General features: G+C 42.9%; 1 protein-coding gene across 6 annotated transcripts in view; it reads left to right on the top strand.

The window, feature by feature from the left end:
* Positions 1-5,439: 5,439 nt before the first annotated feature.
* The window catches only part of TENM4 (teneurin transmembrane protein 4), a 358,119-nt gene continuing 338,214 nt past the window's right edge, over positions 5,440-25,344 (top strand). For 4 of the 6 annotated variants that reach the window (XM_037377893.1, XM_037377894.1, XM_037377891.1 and 1 more), the window contains exons 1-2: positions 5,443-5,730; positions 9,834-10,103. In XM_037377893.1, coding sequence (XP_037233790.1) covers positions 5,508-5,730; positions 9,834-10,103 — 493 coding nt within the window. In that variant the 5' untranslated portion in view covers positions 5,443-5,507. Of the gene's footprint in view, positions 5,731-9,833; positions 10,104-25,344 lie in introns of all 6 variants that reach the window. The other 2 variants (XM_037377895.1, XM_037377897.1) reach the window with 1 other exon arrangement.

Raw genomic sequence — 25,344 nt, 5'->3', positions numbered from 1 at the left:
CAAGTGATGACTTAATTTGGTGTAGGATATTAATAACCACAGCCACAAAGCCACAGAAGCATCTGAACTCACAACATCGTTGGTTGCAGCTTAGGATCCTGAGTTGGAGCTAACCAACCAAATAACATTGCTGGTCTGACCCCAGTGGTATCTGTTCGTGTTTTGGAGAGTATTACTGTACAACGTGGCAAGAAGCTGCCTCTCTTTTGACTGAGTGAGGTTTTCATCATTCACCATGGGTTTTCACTGGTCAGACCCAACGGCAATTGTACATGCTCCACAGTCTTTCTGACTGAAGGACACTATCCAAACATGAAAGAGCATCTTGTTAATAATATCTGAGCTTCACACTACTCTTCTCACACAAAAATTTCAGACATGCATTGGCTAAGATTTTTTTTTCAATTAAGTATTCTGCTGTGCTGATGTGACTTGATTCTCAAAAAAATCCAGGGCTCACTATCAGACTCTGTCCAGGAGATTGAGTCTGCTCTCAGTTGTGTTGCTTTCTTCTTGTACCACCTTAAGCAAGTCACTCTGACTTCCCCTGCCTCATCTCTCCCTCTATAAAGTGAAGAAAAGGATACTCGCTCACTGCTCACCAGCGTTAAGTCTTAGTTAATGATTCAATTTGTGGAGCCCAACGAAGGGAAAATAAAATCCAGCTTGCTGCTCAGTATTCTGTGGCTGTGCTCATTCTACAAAGGGCAGCAGCAATAAAAAAGAGGGGGAAAAAATTGCCCGAAGCAATGGAATGAGAAGATCTACTTTAAGAAGACAAAAAGCAGGTCCTGCCAAGTAAGATGATGCCATTTTTGCATAGGCAGTTTTACAGAGGAAAACAAATGGCCACAGGAAGTCACTTTGCTTCCTCCAGCACAAAGGTGGACTGAATCAACTCAACGGGATTCATGCTCATGTTCTCATGGAGACAGTGTATTTCACTCTTCCAGCTTTCTCAATCACCCTGTTGCCATAACTATATAGGAAACACATAAAGCTATCTCTACCATTTAAACCCTCACATTTTGACAGAAAATTGGATGATGTGACATGCTGCCTTCCAGAACAGGCGCTGTCTATCACCTTGCTGCTAATCTCGGTGATTAGTGACCTGCAATGTAAGTCAGCTATCAAAGACCACCTGTCCCTTTTGCTGTAAGCGCCTCCTAGCATATCGCTTTGTGGTGTCACACTCTCTTGTCTGGTTTTTGATTGATGGAAGTTTGTCTTTTGAGCGGTGACTCAGAAAATAAATCATTCCCCTTGCCATTCATTGAGTGCGATGCTGCAGCACAAAGCTGGTGTGGTTAATCAAAGCTCCAAAGAGCAACAAAAAGCAACAGAATCGAGAATGAGGAGGATAGATATAAAGGATAAAACATAATAAAAAGGATTATTTGGGAGCCAACCAAAGCAAAAGCAAAATAAAAAGAGCTGCAAATAAACATTGTGCTTACTGCACTACTGCAGAACTAGAAAGCTGATTTTTTGTTCCACTTCTTGACATATATGCGAGGATTCCAGAAGAGTCCCGGACCTCTGAAAAATATAACTATGTCAAGGAGTCTGATTTTACAGGCTTTATCATGTGAATAACCCTTTCTGGGGTCAGTGAGATTTTTCTGCGTTGAATAAATAAAGCCTTAAGGATGCTTCTGTTGTGGATTGTACTCCAAACCAGCTTGTGGTCCAGCTGGGATTGTACACTCAGAGGGCTGACAAAAATAGGAATAGCTATTGCCGTTAATTGGCCTGGAGGACAAAAAAAAAAACCCAACCAAAAAAAAAAGTGAAATTGGATATGTTATGCAGACAGCAGTAGGATGAAAGAATCAAAGTGAGCCAGAAACACTGCACTATGGGACAAGAAAGCTCTTTCCAAATAGACATGGCTCAGAGCAGAAGGCTTTTGTGCTTTTATGGAGGGAGAAGCAGTGAAGGGATGGAATGGACAGTATTAGAAGCCTTGTTTTTTTTTTATATCAGGTCCAGCAAGTTTATGGAAGCTTTTAAAATTATGAGGCGCAATCATGAGCTAAAGGCGGAAAGAAACTGGTGGTTGAGTATGTAACTGAGACGAGTGTGATGCTTTGTATTTGCTGTGTGCCAGAGAAGTCAGGAAAAATGTGAGGTGTTGATGGCACGGATGAAATCGTAGCAGAAATGAAATCAAGACACAAAAAGTAGCAGATAAAAAGTAATAATCTATCACAGAAACACTATGAGGCAAATTCCCTGACAACACAATCCCATTGAAGGCAAGGTATCTAAACCAAATGGGAATTGGGCCATAAAAAGAGATGACAAGAACTGCATGTCCATGGAGAGGTGCTGGAAACTTACTTAAGTCAGTTAAATGCAACAGTTCCTTCTTAAAAAAAATAATAAAAAAAAATATATATTCTTCATTATGTGTTTTGGGGGTGACCTTTCTAGTTGAAAAGTCAAGCCAAGCGGTGAGAGAGAAAGGGCTGAGAGGAGTTAAATTTATTAAGACATGAATGAATTGGGAATTGGAGCACTGTTCTGGAGAAATGTGTATGTGAATAGTGCAAATTTACAGGGCTATTTTTGATGAACTGTACGAGGAATTTCATTTTTTCAGCACCTTTCTTTACGAAAAGAAAAACCTTCATCTGGTGGGAATTCAGTCAATTTCCTGATGGTTTTTTGGCCATTTCCTAAGTTGCAAGGTTACTAATGGTAATTACAGACCCTGTTTGTACCTTGTGGCTCTAACTGTGCAGAAAGGTTTTCTTGGCACGTGCACCTCTCGCACTAGAGGGTTTTTAAATGACTAGCCCTTGGTAGGAACTGCTGCAATACTCAAATACTCACGAGCAGACAGAAGCCACCTTTCCTCATTTCTTTCTTATATAGTAACCACTTCTTGCTCACATCTTGCTATCTCCGTGCCCCGTGACAGTAAACCACAATTTCAGTGTTCATTATAACAGCTCTTACTACAGCACCGTGGTGAAGGAGCCTGTTATAAGGTGTTTTATTAAAAGGTATAACAAACCTGTTTCTTTTGAGGATTTCACACAAACAGAGATGGTAGAAAGGAGACAAACCAATTCAGTAACAATTGCGGGGGGGGGGGGGGGGGGGGGAAGGGGGGGCATAATTTTTCAAGCTACAGAAAGCTTTTGTTTTTTTTAAGGGTGGAAGACAGTGCACTGAAAAGCAATCAAGTGCTCTGTTCCTTTTAAGTCTCTCCAGTGTGAAAGTGCCAATATGTTTGATTTGATGCAGCAAAATATCTACCAGTATTTTGCTGATCTCTTACACACTGCTACCGGTCCTTAGGATAACATATTTTTCTTCACTATTGCTTCTACATTCAGGCCTTAGGTTTTGCACTTCTCAGGGCTTTACTCTGCAAAAGTTGTAACATTTGTAAATTTTGGCGGGTGAGTAATCTCATTTACATTCACCATATTGAACTTATATGAATGAATTTAAGTCAGTAAGTTTGGTGGGTTTACATACTGCTAAAAGCAAAGTGGTGCTCAAATCTCTGCAGATGACTTAAGTAAAGCTCAACTATAAGGCGCTCCCCCCTTCCCCACCACCCTTCCTTTTGTGTTCTGTACTTTCTGTGTGTTTTGCTGACAAATGGGAAGTGTGAACTTGGTCAGCTGCCATCACTGGAATAGACTGGGAGAGAATTAAGTAGACTTTAATTTTTTTTTTTTTTTTCATTAGTGTCTTCCTTTCCAGGAAGAGTGCCACAGAAACTGTACAAGCCATCAGAACTGGGTTCTGTCACTGAAAAGTTTGTTTTGGAGGTTAAAGGGAGAAAAGCCAAAGAGTAGTCTTAGCACAGTCAGAATTGCAGGAATAGGGATGGGACCCTTTTTTTCTTTGCCCAGCTGCAGGTGTATCTCACAGCCATCCTGCAGCTCTTGGTCCCTCCTGCAGTCTCTCATCAACTCAAGAATTTGCTTAGTTATGCTTGTGCCAGACCGCCTGGCAAGTGAGGAATTAATAAAATCTTGGCTTCAGGCTTCTGCATTAGTGTTATGATTTGTAGGTTATCAGAACCTGTGGTAAGAGTCTTCCACACTTCACAGGCTCCTGGTTTTGAGAACCATAAGTGCTGTGTTACACCACATCCCTTTAAACCAACCTGCGAAGCTCACAGCACATCCATCCTCGACTATTGCACCAAACTCTGTTGTACTGCAACGCAAACCCAGGGCACAGCATCTGAAGCAAAGCTGGGGTCTGAGAGTCATGGAGGAGCAAGATCTTATTAGTATGTTTAAAATTTAGCCTTTCAAGAGGGAAATCCTAACGGAATGTGATTCAGTCCTTGACAACGCATTTCCATATGTATTTGCTATGGAAAAGACCAAGAACTGATAGGTGTTCTCTGATCCTCTTCCTTTCTGTTTTTAAATACTCTAGTAAACAACAATAACCTGGCGGGGCATTTAGGGACTCGGCTTCTGTTCTCTAGCAGTCAGGAGGACTCGGTTCCTAAGAAGGAATCCTGTAATTACAGATTTCAGTGTCTGCTTTGTGGGTTTTATCAGTATTTTTCCTCATAAACCAGTTTAGGTATTCAAAATCATATTTTACCACCTTACTGCAAGTCATTGACTGTTCTTCCCGTGGCTTCTGTTGCATTTAATAAAGTGAAAAGGCAATTTATTAAGTATTTTGACAAAAATACTTTAAAAACATGTTTAACTTCAGATATCAATTTTCTCTGTATGCAGATACGTATGCTTGCATACTGGTGCATACATACACTGGTTTTCCCACAGGCATAAATCCTAGGCCATGCTGTCACACGAAGCAGAGAACTATCATTTATTTACACTTCCTCAGCTCTGCTTAAGTTCTAATGTATTTCCAGCTGAGTAAAGATGAGCCCTCTGAAGAGGAAGACATTTTCATCTAATTTCCATCCATACCTCGCCCCTTCATTCTTCTTTTCTCCCCCTCCCTTCCCACTTCTTTTGTTCATTCCTCCTAACCCCACTATCTATCAAAACACTTTTAAAACTATAAAACAGCATTTTTCCAAAGTCTTCTGGCTGCCTCCATAGAGACGTTTCAGCACGGCCTGATTTCCCAGAGATTAGGTGACTGATGTACGGAATGCATGCCTCCTGGAGGTGTCTGAATCACTTCCCATGGAAAGAAGACACAGCAAAATCACAATCAGTTTAAAATCCCCAAGTGCACCCAGCTTAGACAGATGCAGGTTGCTGCATGTACGTGTCCCACTAGTGGTGGCAGTTATTAAATGATTCACACATAACTGACGTTTCCTTCCCATTGGTATTTGTTCTAACAGGGTTTTCCTGCAGTCCATTAAGGAACATCCCTTTTGTTCAGCGCAAGACCGTATAAAGAAGGCAAATTAGCCTTTAGGTGCCCAAAGGCATGAACCTAGATGCTATTTCTTTTATTGCCTCCTTCAGGTTATTCCAATCTGACCACCACGAAGACGTCGTTATTTTAATGTTCAATACTCAGACAAGGGTGCCATGGATGTAAAAGAAAGAAAACCGTATCGATCTCTGACTCGGCGCCGCGACACTGAGCGCCGCTACACCAGCTCTTCAGCCGAAAGCGAGGACAACAAGGTACCCCAGAAGTCCTACAGCTCCAGCGAGACCCTGAAGGCTTATGATCAAGACTCCAGGCTGACCTACGGCAATAGAGTCAAAGACATGGTGCACCAGGAGGCCGATGAATTCTGCCGAGCAGGTGAGCACATTTCAGCAGATGCTGCTGCAAGCAGTGTAAGTTGATCAGCTGAGAGCTGGGCCTGGGGCGGGAGGCAACCTCTGAAGGACCCTGAGGCCTAAAGCAAGATATGAGGAAAGAGAACAACAAGGAACATCTTTGATGCATTGCACAGGCGTGGGATGCATGCAAACCAATATCCTTAGGTGGGATACCACTAGCCTATGTTCATTAGTTTAGACTCAGATACATTTTCTGTGTCTTAGTTTTCGTGACTCCAGCAGCCCTTTGCTGCTTCCCACCATGAGCACATGCTGCACAGTACTGACGTGGTGTGGAAAGTCCCTGCCTGCTCAGGAGACCTTTTCACTGTCATGTGCCTGCTCTGTCAACAAGAATGCCAAGGCAGAAGATAATGAGGGGAGAGCGCCAATGTCCACCTGGGGCTACAGCAAAACCCCTGAAGCCTGGAAGAAGGCAGGCAATTGAGCTGCTGATAGGATGAACCGCCCTTGGCATTGTACATGGCCTGCAGGGAGTAGGTTTGAGATGGGGACATGCTCCAGTATTAAAGGAGTGGTAAGGAACAACTTTTAGGACTTACAGGAGTCCATTTAGTGGATCTGGGTCACAGTAGCTGTGAAGATGTGGAAGTTCATGGGTCAGCATGGGCTTCAACAGTCCTAACAGAGATGCCAGGTATTCTTTTTATTGCTAGCCTGAAGTCAGCACAATTACATTTTCACTGCTGCTGTTGCCTGCGTGAGGTAGATTTCTGGCCCCTGCTGTAGTCTCATCTTCATTTTTCTGTAGAGACATGAGTATCTTAGTTCTGAAACCAGGAAGGGCTTCACATAAATTATTTTTAGAAGTCCATCAAGAAAAGCCTAAAATGGCAAAGTGAGTCAAATAGAGTAGGCAGCATTCCAGACACTGAACATAGAATAGCTGACCCAGGCTGCACTGAGCACACCCTCTGCAGTTTGGAGAAGCTGACTCCCCAAAGGGGATGCATATAACTGCACTCCTTTAACTTTGGGGCTGCTTAATTTCATTCTTCAAACACCACAAACTTGCGGGTTTGGTGCAAGACTCATCTTTACGGCACGCACAAGCAAAATGACTCTCAGAAGTATCGTTGTGCACATGGGTTTCGTGTTTGTATTTCAGGATAACTGCAACAGGCAATAATTAACAGAAGGGCCAATAGGTGTTGTAAGTACTACTTTGCAATCATAAAAGGAGTTTCCCTCTTAGCAACTCTGAAGTACTTGATCCTCTCTAAGGAATCTATGAAGTTATAAAGAAAAGGCAACCCTTTAGGTCATTGAGTTTGCTCACTTCATACAATATATTCACCATGCAGGATAGATGTGAATTAGTACAGGTCAGTGGTTTTCAACCTGAGGGTCTACAAGGCCATGCAGGTCCATGGACTTCTAAGAAGCCCACAAAAGATAAATAAGAAAAGCCAGTCTATTGACCGCGAGTATAAATTTGCTACACACAAGTTCATACTTCCCTAGGAAAATTTTGTAGGGTACTGAGAAATAGTAAAAACCACTGGTCTAAGTGGCTGAGATTAATTGAGAAAAGTTAAGATTAACTGTGTCAGGGCAGCAGTACTATTTCTAATATATGACCCACAGATTTTTCAATTTGTAATTTTTTTCCCAGTTTATCCTGAAAGTCCCCAAACTGGCCTGAAAATTGCTAACAAACAATAACCCCAGACTTCCAGTGCCACATTTTCCACTGGCGGAAAGCCATAAGCAGACCTCACTTTGTGGTGCTGTTTGGCCTCATGCCAGCTGAAACCAAGCCTTATTAGCCTGCTCGACATCAACAAGGCAAAGTGAATTTTTCTCCTGCATTGGTTTGGAAGGCAGAGGAGGGAAACATTTCAAATTGACCAAATAAATTCAGTAAATAAACAAGTCAGCATTTAAATGGTTTTAGCTAGAGCGAGAGTGCCAGCAAACGTGCAAGTCAGCACAGGAAAAAATAGACCAGATCTGAATTAAAAAGTCTCAGATATTTATTATCTTCCTTTTATTGACTTGAGTTCTTCCAGCTTAAAAGGCAACAGTGAGCATAGAATATGAAAATCGATGCATCTCCTGCTGTTTATTGCAAATAAATTTGATTTTCAGTTAATTGTAGCAGTCATTTTTCATAATTTATGAGCTGCTGTTACTGGAGAGCATCAGTCACGCTGCACATTGATGTGTCTGGTGATGTTGAGTGTGGCTTATTTCAGGGGAAGGTGGAACTCACCATCAGGGGCTCAAATGCCCAAGCAAAACCAAAAGCTGACATTCTCCAGCACTCCATGGAGGATGGTTTAAAAACTATCCTGGCCTTGCACGAAAGACAAAACTGGAAGAGTAGAGCAAGGTCTCTGGGGAGATGCTGCTTCCTTGGTTTTACAACTCAGGTCAAGTTCCTCAGGCTGTGGAGTGCTAGAGGACACTCTCTCAGACCACTTTGCAATCAGGTTAAATGGATTACTTTGCCACAAGCTTGCTCCGTGCTTCCCAAGCAAGACCCTAGGGGTTGACAGAGGTGTGAGCCCCAAGCAACCTCATCTAGCCGCTCTGTCTGAAAGCTTTAATCCTGTTCGGTCAATTAAAAAGGTGTAAACTTCTTGAATGCCTTATATAGTTTGTTATCAGCTGTAGATCTGTAACCAGCTGGACCATGGGTATTTCCTCCTGATGTCAAACAGTTCCTCCTCTGAGCTTCACGTGGAAATGTTGTTCAGTCCCATTATTCGCCTTGCATTCAAACATCTCTCTGTGCACTACGAGTTGCAAAGTCAATGGAATGACAAAACGTAGTAAAATAGCATCTACTGCGGGCCAGCTGATCGTTGAATGTACGTTTGCTATAAGTACAAGAGACCTTCCCCATGCAGCAGGGCTCAGAGGGAAGCCAGGGTGTTTCCAGGGGTGTGAAACCAGGCTCTGGAGAAGGAGAAACCTGGCTGTTTCTATTGGATACACATTGTCCACCGTGTGATATTTAACATCAACAAAGGGAAAGGTGAGAAGAACCACATGATGGTGGGGGTTTTGAGCAGGGAGAGAATCGTAACTCAGTTTTGGATACCACCTTGAGGGTCAGACTTCAATAATCAAGCAGATAGGAACTTCACTGTTCAAAGGTACGTTTGGGCTTGAACTTCCCTGGACCCCGTGCATTCAGATTTATCTTGTCGAAGCATGCCTGAGCTGCAAACGCTGCTCCGTTCCTTAATCCATCCGATCAAGGTGGAGCATTACAGGAGCAGGGGTGAGTTGTGCCCTATAAGTGCACAGTGCAGCTGAAGGCATTCACGGGTGGCCACAATCTTTTAATGACATTCTGGGCTGAAAAATAAAAGCATGCATTAATAAATAAACGCAGATTAAAATGGAGTCGCTAATTGCTTTCCCCAGCCGCCTCATGCAACTTTCTGAGCAAAGCCTGCTAATACTTGAAGCCTCGTTCACATTGATTTGGTCTGATTCTGAAGTTTTGAGACACGAGCTCAAGAGTCGTTTTCAGGTTGTATTTTTAGTCAGCTAAACAGTTGCATCTATATGCAGCCAAATAACCTCTGCCATGACTGTATCAGAATGAATAGCTGAACTGAGTCAACCTGTGAGTGGTCAGCAAGGGGAAATCGGGACCGCCAAAGATAATTCAGAACCCCAGTATGTAATTTCAGGGATTTCAATGAGCAGAACTCACTCACATTTCCTATTGTAGTGGAGTGGCCAGGTGTATGGTAGGACTTTTGATCATCTCATGCTTCATTCTACTTTTCTCCCAAGGAGATTACATTCTGCCTCTCCTAAAGAATTCCACCGTCTTTGCTTTCACATCTGATGATTTCATTGAACATACCCTGAGTTTCCGTCAGGTTCCAGAAGCAGGAATACAGATGCTTTTTGGTCTTGGCATGGTCACTTGGCTTCACACTAAGCAAGACCACGAAAAAGGGGAATCTTTGGTATGATAGGGGTCAGGAGCTGCTGCGCCCCACACGGAAACAGAGGATGAACAGCTCTGCCATTGCCTTCTGCTACATGAAACGGTCCCCTATTAAAAAGTAACCAGGCTGCTGTGTTTTCTCCCAGGAGCCAACTTCTCTTTGCGAGAGCTGGGTCTTGAAGATGTGACACCCACGCATGGGACTTTGTACCGGACTGATATCGGGCTGCCTCACTGTGGCTACTCCATCAGCGCCGGCTCGGATGCCGACACGGAGGCAGATGTGGTCCTGTCACCTGAGCACCCCGTGAGGCTCTGGGGACGCAACACCAAGTCTGGACGCAGCTCCTGCTTGTCAAGCCGGGCCAACTCCAACCTCACCCTCACTGACACGGAGCACGAGAACACTGAAACAGGTAAGTGGCGACGGCGCATGCGATGTCAGCCTCAAGCTTTACCAGGAATGCCCCTTCTTACCACTCTGCCTTAATCCTCCTTAGGTTTTGTGTTGGGTTTTGGGGTTTTTTTTTTTCAGACTCAGTGAAAACACTCTTCTAATAGCCCCATGTCATGGCCTTTTGTACTGTCCTACAGAGTGTTTGTTAATAAACTGCTGGAGAAGCTCCTACGTATTTATCACAGCGACAGAGATCATTAAGTGGCTGTAATACTCTCTCTGCTTTTTGTAGTGACCTTTCAGACAAAAAGCATTTAAATCTCCCCTCCCCTGGCCGATTCTGCTCTTATCTTTGCTACAGATTTTCAGGGCAGATAATTTCCTTCTTTTCCTTGCTGGTTCCTTGACAGGAGCCATTTCATTTATGTAAATTGGCTGACTGCTCTCTGAAGGAAAACGATGGTGAAATATTTTTAGAAGCCTTTTTCTTTGTGCGAAATAAAAGCTGAAGGTCACAGATTTTTTATCTCTGTAACTTTGCGTCCCCAGCTGTGGGGACTCCTGCATGCATTCTGTAGGTCTGTGAACCTTTTGGTCAGCAGTTCTGCAAGCAGTGTAGGAAGGAGAGAGGATTTTGATTCAATTGCAGCTTGACCCAGGAGTTCACACAGCCCTACATGCCTTTGCACCTTTAATTCAATTACAGAACAGCCTGCTTCTTAATATAGCCGCTGCGTACAAGTCATCGGGCACTCGAGCTCAGCACAGAAAGCTGATGTGAAATGACTGTATTGCTTGTTCTCTTTACGCATTTTGCCATAGTATTATAGTGACAAATGATGATAACTTTTCTTTGGGAAGCCATGACATGGTGAGACATACACCACCCACATGATTTTATGTTTAACTCCAACAAAATTACAATAGAAGCTTATTAAGTTTCTGCTCAGAGATAATGATATATTAGGAAAAGTTCAAAGATAAATGGCCTTCTATTTAAAGGATGTACAGAAGAACCTTTTAAAATTATCTTTACTATATTTTTTTTAAGTTTCTTAGTGTAGTATCTTACAGGGTTGCACCGGTCAGGCCGGGCAGACACGCAGTGCCAGATTATATTGTTTTCATTCCAAGCCTTGTGCTTTGACGAAAAATCAGAGGGATCATCAGGGTCAATTAGTGTTTTGCACACTCCCAAGAAATCGCTAGGAAACAACCAAAAGCTAACACCTTGAACTTCCATCCCAGTCTTCTGTATGCAAAGCCCTCTCTTGTGCTTTCCATGGTGGTATATGAGCAGCTGCGATCCTATCCCATGCATTTTTCTTTCCATACCTACTAAGAAAAGCGAAGTACAGAATTTTAGTCTTTTTTTCTTCTTTTTTTTCTTCCCCCTTAAGAGAGAAGAATTACATTAGCTGCTGGAGTCTTTTCCACTGGTTTACATAATGCTATCTCTACATGTGCAAATGCAACTTTGTACCTACAGATCACTTACAAACGAAATTATATTAGCGACAACACATTAGGAACTAACAGCACATGTCTTGAAAAGCTTTACTGAGAGTAATAACAGAAGCAGCAGTACTCATGTCAGGACTGAGATAACCTTCAATTCCTCTTCCCTTAGATTTAATGGCACACTAACCATTTGTTGAACCATCATTTCATAGCAATTAGAAAAGGGAAGACAGAAAGGTGGAGAATGTAGCTGCAGGGTTTTTTTAGTGCTGTACAAATGTAGAAGGAGTTTCTTTGAGCCATAAGCATCTGCAGTCTTAGGTGTGAGTGTTTTAAATAAGAGAGGCTATATCAGGCTCAAAAATACAAAGTCTGTGTAGCATAAATAACATCTAGAGAGTGGTGGTGTCCAGTGTGCATTGTTCATATTGACAAAAAAGAGGTGGTGGAGCTTGAGAGAAAATATTAGGATCCAAACTGTGCTGTTGAGGAGCTTCATCTGATGCTCAGACTTCCCTGGGAAGATGTCAGAGACATCAGCCTGGTTCAGGTCAGAAAAACTGGTCCAGAGCTGAGAAAAATGCATAGCATTTCAATAAAGGGGCTGCAGTTGAAATGGTGGTATCAACTTACCCAAACAAAGGTTGCAAGGGAGGAAGAGAAGAAGAACTAAGGAAAAATCTTAAATGTACACAACATTTGGACAGTTTGGTTTTGTAATTACTCGGCACAGATAAAGGTGTGAGAAACTTTTGCACACAAACCGCTCACAGCCTGAAGCCTGCTGTTGGAGCAAATGAAGCCTGAGAGCATCTCAGAAGCTTTGTCTAGGAGACACAGAGGTGGTTGTGTGCTTCCTCCCTCTGCACACAAGCAGTGTTACTCAGGGCCCTCCGCTGCTAGCTATCGCACAGGCTATTTTGAGAAATCCTAGATTCATGAGAGAAATGTTTTCAAGAAGACGTGGGATTTTGCTAATGGCAGCATAAAGTAACATAATGCTAGGATTCGGTTTACAGGATACCTTTATTAGTCAATATTAATTGTTGACAGTATTGATAGAAGTTATAGCCTCTAGCTGAAGTCAATATGGAGCTTTATGAACCTGCCATCAAGAGAAGATTTTATGGGGCCCATTAAACCAACTTTTCCAATGAAAGTTAACATCAACAATTTTTATGCTGTTCATTATTTACCCAAAATAAATAATCAGAATTTACTTCTGATGTTTGTAAATCCAAAGCTGTTGAAGCACGATTATACCGAGACATTTATTGTGTCCATCAAAAATGAAAGGTCTGGCTCCCCCAAAAAGCAGGTCTGCTTTTATTTCGGGAGTGGTGATGCCATGAAGGAACAGCCCCACTGCTCAGTAAGCACAGTCACAATCCACACCTCTGTCTTTAAGGAAATCGATGATGTGCTCTGGTTCTGTGGCATATTACAGTCCATAAATCACTTGCACAGGCAGCTGGCATGAAAAGCCATCTAAACTGTTCCCAGGCTTTCCAGGAGGTTGAATATTTCTGCTAGGTTTAGAGTTTGTTTTTGCTGAAGAGTTAGCTTGAGCTGTAACTGGCATTGCCCTGAGCTCAGACACTGCACCCCCCCGAAGGCTCCCCCTCCGCTGGGCAGTGCTTTTCGCTCTGACCTGGATGGTCACTTGGCGGAGTGAAGGGACAAGAGGGGACAGCTCAGGTTATTGCCCCTTCTCTGAGAATAGTGCAATCACTGTTTGCAATCACAAGTGCTGCTAATGTAGCAGGCACTTCATACAGCTCAAGGGTTGTTCCGCAGTGTGGCCATCAAGGCTAAGCTGAAATAGTAAGCTCCTATTAGCAGTTCAGACCCATGCACAGGGAGGAGTTAGGTTCCTGGAAGCCTAGCAATAAGGTTAGGAGAACCTCTTTCCTATAGTAATTTGCACTGTTTCTCAGCAAGACTGATTCAAGGAAAAGAAGTTCCTGAAGTGGTCATTTGGAACCGAGCCTGGAGTTCACTGGTGTTACCTTAGGTAACCCTGAACAGTCTTTATACCATGCCAGAAACTGTTCATATAGAGAAGAGCTCAGTGAAGGAGAACAAGGTAATACTCTTCCAGAATTTGACTTATTTTGTGGCAATTCTGTCACATACCAAAAGCAAAATACTCCTAAACATAAAGAAGTCATCATAAAACTACAGTACCACAGAACAGTTTATGTCGGAAGGCACCACTGAAGGTCTCTGGTCCAGTCTCCTGCTAACTCTGGGGTCAGATCGGGTTGCTCAGGGCCTTGTTCAGTTACACTTTGTCTCCCAGGATGGAGAGGCCACAACCGCTGCGTCCTGGTTCTGGTGCTGACCACGTTTGCTCTGAACAACTCTAAGAGCAAGTCAGAATTTCCACTGCCGCAACTCATGTCCGTTGCCTGTCGTCCAGCCACTAAGCATTGCCAAGAGCAGTTTGACCATCTTCTGCCTATCATCCATGCCTAAAAGACAGCGGCTGATCTCCCTTTAGCCAACTCTTCTATTAGCTGAGCAAAGCCACCTAGATCCTCCTCTTCTCATAAAGAGTTTGTAGGCAGTAGGGCAGTGGAGGAGACAATCAGAGGCGCCTGAGGAACTCTGGTGCTAAAGGTTTTAAAGTGTAAACTAGACAAACTGAGAATGGTCTAGATGGGATGCTGCCTCGGTCAGAGTGGCAGTATCTGCTGGCCTCTTGATCCTCTCTCTTCCTCCAGTTTCAATAGCTTGTAGCATTGCTATGCTTTCTTTGGCTTCAGGGCCATGCAGGACTGGGCTTTGAGCACCTCACTCAGGCTTTCGTACTGCCTAGGGCACTCCTTACAGTCGTAGAGACAGACAGTGTGTGTAAGCACCCATGAACCAGGTGCTGAATATTTCCGTCGGGTCTACAAGGGATATCAGCTCAAACCATTACGAATCATGCTGGTAGGTCCCAGATAGATCCGAACACGAGAGGTGGGCAGGACATGTAGATATTCCCATATAGAATCCCTTCCCACAAGAAAAACACAAACCGCTTTTTTTTCTGCCTTCAGTGTGGTAATGCGTTTACTGGTTTACCCAGCAGAGTCGCTGCAGGACTGTTTTAGACCTGGGCCAACTGCTTTTTTAAAATTTGTCTTTGTGCAAGTGGAGTTGCAGCCCTTTTCTGAAAAAAAAACCCAAAAAACCAACCCCAAACAAACCAACCCACAAGTACAGTTTGGCTTTCAGCGATTCCAAAGGAGCTGTGGCAGACTAAAGATTCACTTTAGTTTTAATCTGGATTTAGCGTTAATATCCACCGAGGCACGTAGTTGGTTAAACATGGGAAGGAGCAGGAGGGGGGGAAGCAGTTTTCTTCATTAGCAGGACAAGCCAGCAGTGATTAATGCTGTGTACATGTGCAGAGTGGAGCTGATGTTTCCCCTCTGTCATAATCTCCTCTCAGGAAGAATGTGGGCAGTGTCAAGTGGCCAGAAGGATCTCACAGGCGGGATGAGTAATGTCAGATGTCTCCAAACAGTTCAACCAAGTTGGGGATGCTCGATTGTGATATATTGTGCAAAGAAATTCTTGCAGCAGAAGGGTGGCATTTTCTTATCTAGCGGACTGAGAGATTAGTAGACATGAACTAAAATTCCAGACCTAACCACCCTGGAAGCCAAAATTCAGCCTGCAGGACCATTGCTGTCAAATTGTGCTGTGCCGCTTCTTTCCATCTTCACAATTCAAAAATATGTAGGAAACATGTCACCCTGCAACCAACTCTGCATGCATTTTGTGTGCCCAAAGGAAGTGAGAATACCACTGCTGGAGCCAAATCTTCTATTAAAAATGAACTGGATGGAGGTACCATCATCCCCACACAGCTCCTGGTCACCTCTATTTAGGAAGAGCAGTTTAATCTCGGGGTTCATTTGTCCTTGGTTTCACCTCTGAAATCACCAGCCAGTGCCAAAGTGGCATGGTGACTATAGCGATACAGACACTTACTCACTGGTGACAAGATTAAGAGCACCGATTCATTCTACTGTGCCGGACCCACATCCTACAGAGAGGAATAATTTTTCTTTCAGTCACTACTGTTCTGGGATGCATTTAAATGAGCTTTAAAACTGTCAGGCAAACAATCAGCCCCATATCCAAACTTGCTCTCCAAGCCTTACCAACCTGACCATCAAGGTAGGGGATATGGTATGGTCAACTTCTGCTTTCCCTTCAAATAAATCACTTTTCTGGAAAATTCTCATAGGCTTTTGTAAAACTGAAGCATGCTAGCAATCAGGAGCTGGAAAGCTGACATGATATCTCTGCCTGCTCTACCGTCACAGACCCAACTCTTAGCCATTTTAATTGACATAATACATGATTTAAAGAGCATTTCTTGCAGTAACCACCACACTTTCTGCTTCCACACTGCGTAAGCCATTACTGCTGCTGGAAAGAGTGCTTAAGAAACTGCATAGGAAATTAGGACTCGATAGAATTGAATGCTTATAGGAGACATTTAGAAACACAGGGGTGCATTACAGCAGGAAATAATTAAAGACAAGTCTTTCAAACAGGGAACACCAAAGAAATTATATAATTTAATTTCTCCTGGGTAGTTAAAAAATCTAACTAATGCTTTCACTTCTTCAGTAGCATGATACAGACTTCACTGAAGCCTTTGAAGACTCCCATTGCCATCAGTAGTGTTACACCAAGTCTTAGGTGTATGGTTGTAACTATTTGTTTTTGCTAAATAGTCAGCATGCCAGAGCGGTATAAACCCCAGTACTCTCTGTTAAACATCTCAACATGCTGTTCATCACTAGATTTCTTGATTCCATTTTGGCTTCTTATTAAATCAGGAAGCTGTCCTGATGATCGAGCCACATGCTCCAGAATTTCATCAGCTTTTTGCAAATATTTTCTCTTCAGAGCTGTTTTACAATAGCTGGGGAGCTCTAGGCAAACAGCAACTATTTCTGTGTGTTTTTCTTTTTCTCTTTGGTTGTCAAGAGCTCATCTCCTAACGTTGTCCGTACTTGCTACCAGGGGCCTTGCAAGGTTCTCCTAAATAGCTCTGACCCTCTGCAGAGGAACGATTTTCACTCAGTCTTCTTTACACTGACCTTCCAGTTTCCCAGATCATGTTGACCCAAATCATTGGGCCAAAAGACAATTCAGTGTATCAGTGCAATTAGCAGTGCCAGAATTACTGTGTAGTCTTAGCATTACAAATTGTTTGTTAATACCCCAGCTGATAATCCATGGTGACTTTTCGCTTTATTACCATGTTTTGCTGAGTAATTTCCTTTCAGACTTCATACACTCTATTGTTAATATTGTTACCCTGGTTGCAGCAACACCATCTTATTTCACCACCACCACCACTACCCCCTTTGAATTGAATAGTGCATTATAAAGTACTTCCAGTAAATGACTGTGTGCTTCAGACATGCTTCTTGTGCAAACCATGTAGGAAAAATGTGATACTCAGACTCTGGAGAACTCAGAAAGGAGATTTTCTTTAAAAAATGTTTCTTCAAAATAAATAAAAAGAGGAATGTGCTATGAGCTATACTTTTCCTGTATGCCTTTTGAGTAGGGGAAGACAAGAATAAATTAGAATTACCCGGTCAAGACCAGGCATCTGCTGGCTGTCATCTTTCACTTGCCTCCTTTCAGTTGGAACCTTAATATTAACAAGATGTTTCAGCTTGAAATGAAAATTAGCCAGAACCCTTACCACTATAGATCCATCATCAATTGCGGAAGTTTGTGAAGAACTAAAAAAATGAGTAGCAGATCCAGGAGGGAATTTTCACTAAACCCCTTCCTTGTTTCAGCTCCTCAAAATGCTTACACCGCTCCTTTCCAGGTAAGATTTGTGAGGAATTCCCCCTTTAACAGTACGTGGGGATTGCCGGGATATTGCCATGTAGTGAAGCTGCCTTATAGAGATATTCAGAGACTTGGTGATCACTTGAAATGTGAAGGTCAGGGGAAGGAACGTACCTTCAGGCTCTCCAACCATAAAGATAGCAATATTCCTATAAAGAATATTAGTCCTAAAAAGGAGACTTTAGCTGCATGACCATCCCAAATGCTACATTCTCCACTGAAAAATGGCTCCCTTGAAGGCTGTTACATCTCCCTTACTTGTGATCTAACTTTCCGGCCACTGACATTCTTGATGATGGATTCCTCATATTTTCTGTCCTCTTACCTTTTTCATCCTTTTTTGGTATTAGCCCTGAGACTCTTCTTGAAAGTGAAAAGGTGAACCACCACCTCACTTCTTCACAACAACTTCAGAGAAACTTTTGCCTTGATGGGACAGTAAATAGATTTAGTTTTTAGGTTTTAGGGTTTAGGCCAACAGACCCTTAATCTCCCTCCACTGTTGCCCTGTCCGCCGGGTGTAGAGCAGCCTTTCAAGTGAGGATGCCACCGTCTCTCAGGCAGGGTTTAACCCACACCGGGGCTGATCGTCCCTTTGGTAGCACCTAGTTCACCCCAGGGACCACAGAGGGAGCCAGCAGCATCCGCGCTCCCAGTTTAGGAGGTGAAAGTACACAGGATTAATCTGAGTTTAATACTCCACTTGCTGCGTCGGTGATCAGTATCTTGATTTTGTTCCACGGTGAAAGAATTCCTACTGATTTCTAAGGCTAATCTATCTCATCACTGTTCTCTTTGCCTCTAGAGGAAAAGAAGCCTTTGCATTTCCTTTTAGTATTATTTTTATTCCCATATGGTATGTCCCATAGAGAATGCATTTTCTGTATTACTGTAATCTGTCTGAAAGGATGCTGACATTAAAACCCTTCGTAACATTATTCTGCTGTAATGAGCTGCAGTTCAATATAGGTTAGTATGTAGGTTTCACATTGTTATTGTTATTGTGATGATGGCGAAGCCATTAAGCAAGAAAAAAAGGCCCAAAGTCTAGAAACTCATGAATAGCCCTGATATTGGGGGAGAAAACTTGTAGAAACAACATTAACAGGTAAGATTTTACTGTTCTTTTCAATTACACCGTGAATTTTTATCCTTTCCTTTGCCACTTTAAACTGCCTTGTCATGGAGATTTTTATAATTTTTTTTGGTAACAAAAGTAATTACATTTATTAATATTGCTGTCAAGCTGCCAAGTATTCTGGATGTAAATCTGTGCATTTTTTAATACTATTTCCAAGTGCCATAAACAACTTTGTTCGGTGTGAAACACCCTAGGGGGAATACAGCTATATATATATAAATATAAAATACATTATATATGTTTTATATGTATAATACAGCATATATTTTATATATATGAAGTACAGGAATCAGCAGCACAAGACCTATTGCTCTTTTGATAGCAATACTTTGCTTCCAGCCTGGTTTTGGGGTGGGATTTGTGTGTCATTGTGTGTCATTGTGTGCCATTCGTCCTGAATGTGTAGGGGTCACACCAAGCTGCAAGGGGCAGGACATATCGATACCCCATCCCAGCCTTTCAGAGAGGTACAGCACTATTCCTTGCACAGGGGGAAGGTATACCAGGCTTTCTCCCCCATCTGGCATTTCCAGATGCTCACGTCTGGTTTTCTGAACTCCCATTTGGACCACTGCATCTACTTCTAGTTCCAGCACACTAAATGTTAGTCCACATCTGGTCTGGTCTCCTCAAATGCCCCTTGAGGTACCTGCTTTTTTCCATGAAGATGCCTCTCCACCCATTAGCAGAACAAAGTGAGAGGAAAGAGCATGTTATTTTTGTTTTATCCATGCCCAGAGGTGTGCACTGAGCTCCAAATAAAGGAAAGCACAGCTCCTGCCATGAGAATTTGTTCATTAAAATCTCATTGCTTTATTTCTCAGAGGCTTTTGATTAACTTCCAGCAAAAATGCCATTTTATTCAATTCAGGGCAGTGACTGAAAATGCAGCACTGCCCTAATTCTGCAAAGTTTTCTGTGTTTCTTTGAACTGCCCCTAAAAACTTGAATCGTACAATCTAAGGCAGGTTGTTTTGTTTTGTCAATCCTGGCACGTATCGTTTTGAAACATGTATAAAGAGAAAATAATAATTCCTATCTGGTGCTCACACACATTAAGCATGTTACAAACTTAATTTTGTTATGGCCTGATCAAAAATAATTCTTTGCCACATGTGACTAAATTATACAAAGACACTTGGGGAGCAGACATGTTACGGGACTCAGAAAAGGGCTGCTTTTGGGTGGGCACTGGCCTGCAGCTCCAGAGATTTAATCCCCGCCTCTGTTACAGACAGCACTTAACCTTGGCTGCATCACTTCATTTCTCTTTCTTTCTTTGTCTCAGGATCTTCTTTCTTTTCTTTTTGTCCACCACCTTTTAAGTTACAAACCCAAATATTTTGTAATGAAACATATGGATAGCAGCAAATAAAGCAACCTTGTTCCAGTTCTATCCATTAATATATTAAGTGAATTTTCAGCACTGAAGTGTTTAAAATATTGCATTAGGTATCCCCTTGACCAGACACTGAATACCTTAGGGAGTGAAAAAGACCCTGCTTTTTGTTGTTGCTATTGCTACATTTATTTACAAGCCATGGGTTGAACAAGTGTGAGATGGAGAGCGTCAAAGTGTGCAGCACGAGCCACTATACAAAAAGCTCTCCTGAAGGTCACAAGAGCTTCCCAGGTCCTCTGACGGTGCCGGGTGCCCAAGGCACGTGCTGAAAACAGTGTGAAAGGCACCGAAATGTGCCACCTCCCTCGCCACAGCACCCAGGTGGCAGCTGTCTTTTCCCCTTGCAATTCTCTCCGTAGGGAAGACCCTTTCGTGCCAAGCAGCACAAACTGGTAGCCAGCACAGCCTCTTCTCGCTGCTGTATTTAATCACACACACACACACACGCCCCACGTGCCACAGGGCCTCCACAACCAACTTCAGTGGTGGCAAACTCAGCAACGAGCCACTTCATCATGATGACAGCTTTCTGCTGGGTTCAGAGACATGTGCTTTGATTTCTGCCCTGGTTTGGTTGCTCTGTAGTGGGGGAGATAGAAATGTTGTTTGGAGGGTTGTTTTTTTTTTCTTCTTCTTCTTTAACTTAGTTTAAGTTAAATACACGTTTCTTCTTTTAATGGATGAACAGTTTAAACAAAATGAGAAACTATGTCAGACTCAACTAAGGTTTAAAGTCAGAATAACCTGTTAAAAATTAGTAACTAATTTTTAGAACATTTCCAAGCAACTACGTCAAAGTCTTAAGGCAAGTCAAAGTGGTGAATTGGCTGCGTTTCTGGGCAAGAACCTAAAGCGGGTCTGTGGAGGTGCCAGCTCAGTTCCTGACAGCAACTGCTGCTTCTGCAGCTGGAAAGGGAGGGGTTTTTCACAGCAAGTCATTCAAGTGGATCAATGAGCATGTTCAGAAGTGAGAAATCCACCCGCAGTTGAAAAGGAGAGGGGAAAAGCTGCATGGATAAAAACAGAGGCAAGATGCATTAGGGCAACCTTCAGGACACATCTGGAGAGACCACTGGTTTAAGAGGTTCCCACCCTGGGTACCCATTCCCACGCCCTTGCAGGGGTTCTCCATCCCTGCAGTCATGACGATGCAACCGCTCACAAAGCCCAGCTCTGATTTACACCCCAAAAGCGTGTGATTGAAAGCCTTCCCTCAAGGACGGGGTGTCAGCGCTCTGGTTTCACAGCTCCCGTGGGACCGCTGCTGCCCCACATAGAGGGACCTGTTCGACTCAGGGTAGAGCAGCAGAAATCCCATCCAACAGAAAATCTTCCTCATCTGGGTCAAAGATGGGCTAATACCTGAGTGTGGCGTAACAAAAACCCTGGGAGCTCTTTCAGGCGGCATTGCCAGTGAGAGAGCAGAGCTGCCGGGCTCCCTTGGAAAGGCACCTCTGTTCCAGTTCTCCAGCGGACAGCTAGCACTGCCTTTGCTAACGCCAACTCATTTTCTGTGCAAGACTTATTTTCTTCTCGTATCTCCAGCAGGTTCAAGTACTTTTATTACACTCGGTTTGGGAGGAGGGGGCTGAAATTATGACTGAATTCCAGTTTCCATTTAAATGCAGCTTGACATGAATTCCAAATACATGAAAAACAAAACAAAAAAAAAAAAAATAAAAATCCTGCAATCATCTACTGAATAAGAAATCTGTTGTTCACCATTTTCTCTTCATAAAAAATGTAAAAAGTAGGAATCTGAATAAATGCATAAAATAAACTACATAATTGCTGAAATAAATATGTATAGATATAGGGTATTCTTTGATTTAGCATAAAGAAGCAGAAAATTATACCAATCAGTGAGAATCAACGAGTTTTAAAAGAAAATAACTGAAAAGCACACATGTAAAACAAGATTAAAACTGATTATTTAAATCAAGATTCTCTGCTTGCTGTTTAAACCATGATTACAATTTAAATAAAGCCATGAATAGTTTGGGGACAATGATTTCTCCCTCTTATATAATCTGCAGATCTGAGAGGCGACAGAGCCTCGTGCTGCTGGTGAGGGACATGGACATGCTGAGCCTCCATCCCCAGCCATGTTCTTTCTTTGGTTCCAGTTTGGTTTAGGCATTTGAAATAGGCAAATGGCAATCCTCCGTGGAAAGACTGGGAATTTGGAAACCCACAACAAACCTCCAAGGTGCTTTTTGTTTCGGGAGCTTTGAGGTGGAAATTAAATTGAGATTCAACTGCACCCCCAGAGCCAGGCTGTGATGATGATTCCCCTGTAACATGGGGGCTGGAAAAACATCTGTAGCCCCGTATTAGAGTATGAAAGGAAATGTCTCCCTCTCTCCTAGGTACCACCGCTCTGGATAATTACATTCCACTTAACAAAATTCCCTTTGCACCTGCAATTGGATGGGGTGTTTCTCCTCCATTAAATTGCTCTGTTTTGCTGCTGTGCTCTGCCGAGCAGCTGTTAATGTTCCACCCCAGAGGTGTCTGTAGTTCAGTGATGGGTGAAATGATTAAGGCTAGCAAGGCACTTGATCATTTGGAATGAAAGGTGCTACATAAACATACCCCATTAGTTTTATTAATGCTCCACAAAGCAAACTTTTCCCATAGATGGTTCTGCTTCTCCTTGGCATTTAATACTACCTGTTCCCTCTGGGAGACATGGCAGGTAAAGGCAGCACACGTGCTGTTGGGTGGATGCATTCTTCAGCTTTCCTTAAAGAAACCTATTTCCCAGACTGATGGTCTGACCCATCACGTGTTGGGCGACTGCCACAAAATGAGTGCTGGGGTTGAAGGAGTGTTCATCTTGGGCCACTTCTCGGGACAAGGAAGGTGATGACCTTGGTCATTGCACACTTACCCTGGCGTCAGGAGAGTAGAAGACTTGGCATGGGATCAGTCTGCAAATAAGAATATGGAAAGGGCTGAGTGGAATGCCACCTGATGGATCTACGGAAAAAACAGGTCTTTTCAGGCAAATCGGGCTTCAGTCTTTAAGCATGTTAGAAGCCTGGTAGGTGAGGACAGGGTTACCTACGCATTTGCAAAGCACTGAGTTCTGCATAGCATTGGCTCAGGCATCTAGATAAAGGTTGACATGGATATCTATGCAAACAGAATATAGATATATATATGTATTTGTAAATTATGCCTAAACCAGACTTGGGATACACAGCAGCAGGATGAACCACTGTCCACCAAGTGTGGTTCCCCCTGAGGAGAGTCTTTGTCCAGTGTGTCTGCATAGGAACCCTTCCACTGCTATGCTGTTTGCTCTCAAATCATGATAAATTTGCTTTCTTTGGTCATTTTTCTTCTGTTGGAGCTGTGAATGGAGAAAGCAGAAAGCAGAGACCAACTCACAAAAACTCCATGGGTCCTACTAAGGCTGAACGGGATATTTTCATAACTCTTTCTGGTGGGGATCACGTGTGTTTGTGGAGGGGTACCTTCTTTCACGTGAGCCGGTTGCAAACAGGCTGGTTCCCATACAAATTTTGGATTACGAACCCTCTTTCTGCTCCTGTTAGACCTCGGGATTTGTGTGAATTAAAGCAGAGCCTGGTGAAACATCCGGGGACAGTCCTACCCCTTTAGTGTAAATGGATGAACCAAGTCCTTATCTGGTCAAAACCTAGAAGAAAAAAAAAGGAGGGTGGGGAGGGGGTGGGGTGCGGGGAAGAACAATAAATATTGAAGGTATTGCTACATTGACCATTGGATAGACAGTTTCTGGGGCCAAAAGGGTAGGTATTGGAGCCGCAGGTATTGGAACTCAGTATGGTGCTTTTCAATAGTTTAGTGGTTATCTATCTAGTGGGAAACTTAAGCTCATGGCTGGTAATGCACATGGACATTAAAATTAGACAAAGTAGTAAAACAATGCCAAAAAAAAAAAAAAAAAGCTGTAAGGACAGGGCATAAAAAGGCACAGTGCAGTGTGGGCGGATGCCATGATCTACAGCTGTACAGTGTGGGAAGCTATTGAATGCAGCAGGATGACAGGCTGGGGGTCTTGGGTCTGTAAAGAATCACGGGGTGAGGGGAAGCAGCCTCCCAGCAGCACCTCTATGAGATGCTCTTAGTGTCTTTCGACTCAAGCCTGGATATTTTGCTGGGAGGTAAACAAAATGGACAGGACAACCGGGTGAAAGCAGCTGTGATATAACGGAGTTCAGACTAGCTTCTTTCTGTAAGCTGCACGACTATGGAAAAAATTTGTTTTCCAAAGGTGTATTTGAGAAGGGATTAGTGTTTTTTTCTAGGGAGATATTTTACCACCTCAGAGCAGAGGCTTTCTTAGGAAACTTTTGGGAAGTCTGGACCCTGAAGCAAACGCAGCCCCTGATCATTTTATTTTTAACTCTGTCCATGGCATGTGAGGTTTGCATTCTCAGCATCAGATTATGGTTGGTCCCACATGAGCACAAAAAGTGAGAGACAATATTCAGGAAGTGTTCCTAAAGACACCCTAGACCCCAGCATCTATTATTGCCCCTAAGGAGTACCCCAATAGAGTCATGTCCCCATAGACAGTGATGAACGGAGTCCTTAAACTTCTTTTAGCTCTTTTCTTCTGGAGTGTCTCACTGTAAGTAATGTTTTCCAGATCTTTAATGCTCTCATGAGCTATTCCCTGTTTATCACTGTCCTCCCTGAATTGGATTTGGCTAATTCATTCTTGGCTTTGTCTAAAGTTCTTGCAAATACAATTGTGTCCTTCAAGAGAAGAATGTCCAGACCATGGTAGAGGTGGGGAGAGGTCAATACCCCTTTTCCCCAGCAGACACAGAGAGCAGAGTCTGCAGAGGAATCACTCGGATGCTTTCCTGGAGAAACTACTAAAAAAATATCTCCCAGAGCTGCCTCCCAGATTGATGTCTTATCGATGGTGGCATGTGGGGGTTGAGAGGATAGGAGGGACAGATGGTCCATAAGGTTCCTTTGAGCTACAGCCAGACTTAAAGAAGAAAAAGGAAGATTGGTGAATTTCTGGAAAAGCTTATTTCCTCCTTGGACTTGAACAGGGTGTTGAAATTCATCCAACAGACTCTGTAAAGCCTTTTGGATTCTAAGAAGAAGACATAGATCTACAGCCTCATTACTGCTTATTCGGCTGTAAAACAAGGGCTGTAAGGAAGGAGGGAGACAATAGGGTTTGCTTCCTTCCTGTGTGTACAAGCTCCTTTCCAACTGGAAATTTACTGATATGGTTGTTACAAAATAATTATTTCATCATCATTTCCTTTGGTACAAGCATCTGTCTGATAATTCTGATTCCACGTAGAAATTTACTTCAAAACTAATATTTCCAGATAATTTTTCAGGAATAATTATATG

Source organism: Falco rusticolus, chromosome 2 (assembly GCF_015220075.1).
Source record: "Falco rusticolus isolate bFalRus1 chromosome 2, bFalRus1.pri, whole genome shotgun sequence".
Lineage (NCBI taxonomy): Eukaryota > Metazoa > Chordata > Aves > Falconiformes > Falconidae > Falco > Falco rusticolus.
Note: the sequence above shows the minus strand (reverse complement) of the source record. Positions and strands in the feature narration are given on the sequence as shown.